Source organism: Misgurnus anguillicaudatus, chromosome 7 (genome assembly GCF_027580225.2).
Source record: "Misgurnus anguillicaudatus chromosome 7, ASM2758022v2, whole genome shotgun sequence".
NCBI lineage: Eukaryota > Metazoa > Chordata > Actinopteri > Cypriniformes > Cobitidae > Misgurnus > Misgurnus anguillicaudatus.
In genome coordinates, this window is record NC_073343.2 from 20,348,243 (window position 1) to 20,354,393 (window position 6,151).

Sequence of the window (6,151 nt, forward strand, 5' to 3'; positions counted from 1 at the left end):
GCATAGCCTGACGCGCAACTCACAAAAAACTTAACAGCGCATCAGATGTACGCGGACCTCAAGCGCTGTGATTGGTCCATCAGAACCCCTCCCGTCAGGTAAAAAAACTGCGTCATAGGTATTTCCATTTGTGACGGTGAAAACAAAGATGAGCCAAGTTGAGGAGTAATCAAATTTGCATCAAAAGTCGCTGTTTATTTACTTCATCATTGCTGGTCTTCTCAAATTATACACAACAAGTTGCTGTTTCTTCTTCGTTTGTGGGTTAACTTGCTAAGCTTCTTCTTCTTTCACGTTTGTGCTGCTACTGTGGTTACACGCGTGGATACTGCCTACCAGCGGTCGCGCGTGTGTTTGCATGTCGACGCGGACCACGACGCAAAAGTATAAATGAAAATCGACGCGGAACCTACGCTGTCGCTGCTACGCCGTAGGACCTACGCACGACTATAACGAGCCCTATAGTCCATATTAAGACGTTAAAACTGCTCCTCTAAACAATTCCCAATCTAGCTTAGTCTGTAGGACTAACTGTTAATTATTAACTGGGGTGATATTAAATCATGAATATGAAAACTGACATGTTGTCCTAAAGGACTCGGTCTCGACTCAGACTTCCTCCCTCAAAGGCTCGGTCTTGACTCAGACTCGACTGTATTTGAAAACCAACGAACTCGGTCTCGACTCAGTCTCAACCCTTCAAAGACTCAGTCTTGACTCGGAATCGGCATAGACGGTCTCGTCCCCATCACTAAACAGAGACCAGCTAGTTAGTAAAATCTGTGCAGTAAGTTAACCTCACTCCCTGACCTCAAGAGGTGCCCTAGTGACAGACGCTAGGGGTCATGGCCTTTAGCCTCCTTGTTAAAGTGCCTGACTCCCATGCCAGACAGATCGTGGGGTGGGTACGAGTAGGACCGGTTACAAATAGTTTAATTGTCTGACCGGTTTTAGTGACTGCATTTTAGTATACCTCAAAGGTACATATTGGTACAAAATGTTTACATATCTGTACTAAAATAGTACATATTAGGACCGTTTTAAAGGCTACTGTCCCAGTGACAACTTTTGTACTTTTGTTTCTAAGAGTGTCGCTTACAGTTTTAATATTTTTCGAAAATGTTTCAAATATGTTTTGCATCAAGCCACCAATAGGTAAATCAGATTAACAAAATCTGTTTTCACACTTTTATGCGAAGTGCATTTTCAGGACAAACAATCAGTCTTGATTTTTTAATCAACCTGTATATGATATAACGGTCACCTGCACTGTTTACCAAAAACAAGTAAGAAGAAACTAAATGATGGCGTTGTGTTATAGTGATGCAATTATTTAAAAATATAATAATAATAATAATGCAAAATACAGCTGGAAAAAAAGAAATATGAATGACTGGTACTTGTGCCTTTCACCCTCCAATGGCAGGTGCGGCCAAAAGTTAATTGTTAACTGCCACAAAACTTTTGTATAAGAGCTTCTCTCTGTCTCTCGCTCTCTCACTTGATTTTCTTTTCTTTCGAACCCCTTTCTCTCTCTCTCTCTTTCTCTCCCTCTCATGATAAAAGTGCACTAGCCGCTGGTTCCACTCTTACCAGGGCCGTGCACAGGGGGATGGCCCGGTGGCCAGAGCAACTGCCCCTCTGCCCTCATCGACTGAGGTGCCCCTCTTCCCCACCGCTCCGCTCAAAGCATTCCGAATCCGCTGTTTCCGCTCCACATTTTCCCGTTCGCTCAGCACCCGCACTCGCAGCATCACTCACAGTGTCTGAGGCGCGAGAGTGAACACGACAGTTCACGAGTTCACCAAAACTGTCGCAACAGGTAGGCTATGCAAGACAGTGGTTTAATCTGCAATTTTTGTATTTATGTCGGTAATGTTTTGCTCTTGGTCTTCTACTAGTGCTAACAGCTTAAACAACATATTCACGTTTTGCTTGTCTAATCAAATTGTACTCGCGATCAGATTTAATACAAATAACTAAATTTTCTGCACACTTTGTAGACAACCTCCCCAAAAACTAACAAAAAACAATGCCTTCACAAAAAAGAAGACAGAGACAGAGAGAGAAAGAGCGAAGAGAGGCTGCTAAAGGCAGCTTAACGCTGCAAACATGGATTCAAAGCTCCAGCAAGCCAGCAGGTAAAGCATCATATAGAACAGTTAGCAGATTTCCCACTATAATCATCATAGGCTCTAAATTAGTTGTATATTACTATAGCATATTATATAGATTTATGCTGTATGCTAATATGAAATTAAATGTTTATTACTTAATCCATTGAAGATGAGGCAGAGGCAGGCTCAGAGAGTGAGGGAGAGCCCATTGAGCATCAGCCAAATCAGACACTTACAGGTAAGTGTTGTTAAACTGGCTGACAGTAAAGGAAAGTTTGAATATGCTACAGTTTGATAACAAGAAATATAGACATAAAATAATTAATATATAATAATAATAATAATAATAAGAGTAATATTACAAGAACATAAGTTTAATTAGCACTAAAGGCTTACAATTGTATTTAAAATATGATTATAATAGGTTTGTTATTCATTCTCTATATTAAGATGAAACTGCCTCAGAATCGACTCAACAGAGTAAAAGTGTAGATCTTGGAACTGAGCCAGAGACAGAACAAGTTCAGAATGAGAAAGAAAGGCAATACAGTGAGACAGAGAGGGAAGAGACAGATGCAGAACAGGAAGAAATGGAAATGGAGAGTGAGGCAGCCACAGTCATGTACACAAGGGAGAAAAAGCCAGAAGACTTTGAGTTTTTGCTTCAGTTACAAAATCCATCAGATCCTGCTCATGTAAAGAAATACAATTTAACATACAATGTGGCCTTCACAAAATTTTCAAATTCAGTAGGACCCTGTCGTCCAATTTTGCCATTCCCAAAAAATGAACAAGGACGTTCGTTTCAGGGACAGTGGTATGAAGAACACCCCTGGTTAGAGTATTCTCCTGAGAATGATGCAATGTACTGTTTCAGCTGCAGGCTTTTTATGAATGATGAAAAGTATAAGAGCAGAACAGGTTGGAAGTCAGTGGGGTTAAGTCTGTGGAAGCAAGCTAAAGGAAAAATGAAGGAGCATAGCAGAACAGAGTCACACATGCTAGGCATGATTCGGTGGAATGCCTTTAAAAGAAAAGCATTGGATACAGCATTGGAGAAGGCAGACTTTGAGATGCAAGCAGCCAAGGAAAGAGAAAGGCAAAAAAACAGGGAAATTATCTACCGACTGATTGATATTATATTGTACCTAGCAAAACAAGGCATGGCATTCAGAGGTGACAATGAAAGCCTCTCAAGTTCAAACAAAGGAAATTTCTTAGAGCTTGTAGAGTTGGTTGGCCAGTATGACAGTGTCCTTAAGCTTCATCTTGACAACATCAAAGAAAAACAAGCATCATGTCAAAAACCTCAGGTGTCTCTCCTCTCAAACCGAATACAAAATGACCTAATTAGAGCAATGGCTATTTATGTGAAGCAGGAAATACTGAAGGAAGTAAGGGAAGCGTCAATATTTTCCATTTTACTTGATGAGACAACTGATGTATCACACATCGAACAGGTGTGCTTTGTTGTGCGTTATGTACATGACATGACCATTAAGGAGCGCTTCATTCAGCTCTGTGATGTTCAGTCAACAACAGGAGAACAGCTTGAAAACCTAGTACTGAACTTGCTGAAGGAGAACCAGCTGAAAGTTGAAGACATATATGGTCAGGGTTATGATGGGGCAGCCAACATGAGTGGGCCTTACAAAGGACTACAGTCCAGAATACAAAAACAAAATGAAAAGGCATTATATGTTCATTGCCATGCTCATTGTTTGAATCTTGTATTAGTGGAAAGTTCAAAGTCAAGCATTCACTTTGTCAGTTTTTTTACAGTGGTTGAAAAACTTTACACCTTCATTGCAAACTCCACAAAACGACATGCAGCTTTTGTTCAAACACAGCAAGCCATAAATCCTGGCCAGCGTGCTCTTGAGCTACAGAAGCTCTCAGACACCCGATGGACCTGCAGGGAAACAGCCCTCAGGACTCTCAGAAAATGCCTCCCTGCAGTTGTGCAATTTCTGGAAGATCTGACCAAGTCTGAGCCACCTGATCTAGCTGCAGGGGACGCACACATGCTGTTGCACAGCATTAACTTTGAATTTATTCTTTGCTTGGAGATAACAACTCCAATATTCATGGAAACAGCAGTGGCTTCAAATGCTCTTCAGCGGCAAGACTTGGACTTGGCAGCAGCATACACTGTTGTAAATGGTGTCATTAGCAGAATGAACACACTGAGGACTGAAGAGCAATTCAAAGAAATATTTCACAATGCTACCATTCAAGCAGAGACAAGAGGGATCAATGTGCCTGAAGAGATTCCAGGACAAGCAAGACGGCGAAAAGTACCAACAAAGTTCAAGTATTGCTCCACATCAGCAACAGAGGACCACCAGCCACAGACTTTAGAGGAATACTACAGAGGAAGAATGTACTTCACTTTTTTGGATTCCCTGATTCAGGAACTCCACAGGCGATTTAAAGGGAAGGGGAACACTGACAAAATTGTGATGTCACTGCAATGTTTGATTGAGCCATCAAAGTGGAAAGACACTGCAGATGCTGAAGCACTTAATGCTGTCAATACTCTCTGTGAGTTTTACGGATTTCAAGAGGAGGAGGAACAGCTGCGAACTGAGCTGAGAGTTTTCCACTCTTCATTCACATGCTCACAAAAGAGTGCCCATGCAATTTTGGAAACATTTAAGGATTTTGATGGTCATGTTGTGTTTCCAACACTTTTTAAGCTGCTAAAAATCTTTGCAACACTACCTGTCTCAACAGCCACTGTTGAACGCTCATTCTCGAAGTTGAAGCTGGTGAAAACTAAACTTCGTAATGCATGTGGACAAGAACGACTCTCTGATCTTCTGCTTCTGGCCATTGAAAAAGACATCCCAATCATAAAAGATGAGGTTATTAAGATCTTTCAGGACATGGTACCAAATAGAAAGGTTTTGCTGTAAAAGGAAAAGGTAAATACCTAAATGTAAAACTGTAAATAGTTTCTATTATTATCACCAATGTGTAATTGTGAAGCATAAAAACATTTGGTTATCAAGATCTTTCAGGACAGGGTACCAAATAAAAAAGTGTTGCTGTAAGGTTAATATAAAAATGTAAAACAGCAAATAGTTTCTGTTATTATCAGCAATTTGTAATTGTTGTGATGTTCTATCAAACATCTAAAATAAAGTCTAAAATGTATTTGAGTGTGTGCTATCTTGTCTTTTAATTGTACATTTTGTAATAACTGGATTTGTGTTAACAAGCAAACACCCCCTTTGAGTGCCCCCTTTTTGGTTTAGGCCACTGCCCCTCAAAATGTCTGTGCACGGCCCTGACTCTTACAGAAAGGCAGGCCAGTGATTAGTGGGGCGGAAGGCCTGCACAGCCCCTTTCATTTGGACCCGGGTGGGGGGGGTACTGGTGAGGGGAGGGCCCCGGCGGTGTATCTGTGGCTGACAATGGCGATTACCTTCCCCTTTATCTGGCCAAAAGAAGGGGCTTTGAGAGAGCAATCTGAGGAGTGGAGGAAATGGCACGACACGGGATTAGCCACACAACAGGATGGTAAATTAAATGTTGGAGATGAAAGAATGAGCTCTGACATGCATCAATAGAGAGCATTGGCTGCATTCTAATAATGCAGAGGAGAGAAATACCTGCAGAGATTAGGAAAGGGGAAAAACGAGAGAGGGTGAGAAAAAAGGGACACATGGAGGGGATATGAAATCAAATGAATGGACAACCGTGGCTGTGAGGTTAACCACGTATACATGTGTGTGCGTTTACATCTTTTAGCAGGCATGTGATCAAAGAACCGTGCTCACGTATGTACAGTTGTATCGTAAATAACGAGAGCTTTGGGTGAAGTAGATGGAGTCTCAAAGCTACTTTATTGCGATTTCTGAGCTCTTCAAGTGAGCAGTTATCTTGGAGTCATTCTCCGACATCCAGTGTGCAGCCGACACCAGGACTCAATTAAACACTATGATTCCCAGAATGCACCATCCACTTCTTATCTTTATGCTTGTGATATCCTAGGTGAAGCTCAGAATCAGAAGCTTATGGTCAATTGA

General features: G+C 41.3%; 1 protein-coding gene across 1 annotated transcript; it reads left to right on the forward strand.

Moving 5' to 3' along the window:
* The first annotated feature begins 1,789 nt into the window (after positions 1 to 1,789).
* Positions 1,790 to 5,389, forward strand: LOC141365327 (zinc finger MYM-type protein 1-like). Its single transcript, XM_073869547.1, has 2 exons — positions 1,790 to 2,141; positions 2,287 to 5,389. Exon 2 carries the CDS (start codon positions 2,708 to 2,710, stop codon positions 5,033 to 5,035), a length of 2,328 nt encoding a protein of 775 aa, XP_073725648.1. The 5' UTR covers positions 1,790 to 2,141; positions 2,287 to 2,707; the 3' UTR covers positions 5,036 to 5,389.
* The last annotated feature ends 762 nt before the right edge of the window (positions 5,390 to 6,151 follow it).

What these genes read in the sequence shown, in the direction of transcription:
- LOC141365327 (XM_073869547.1), top strand. Translation starts at nt 2,708, where the DNA reads ATGGAAATGGAGAGTGAGGCAGCCACAGTCATGTACACAAGGGAGAAA.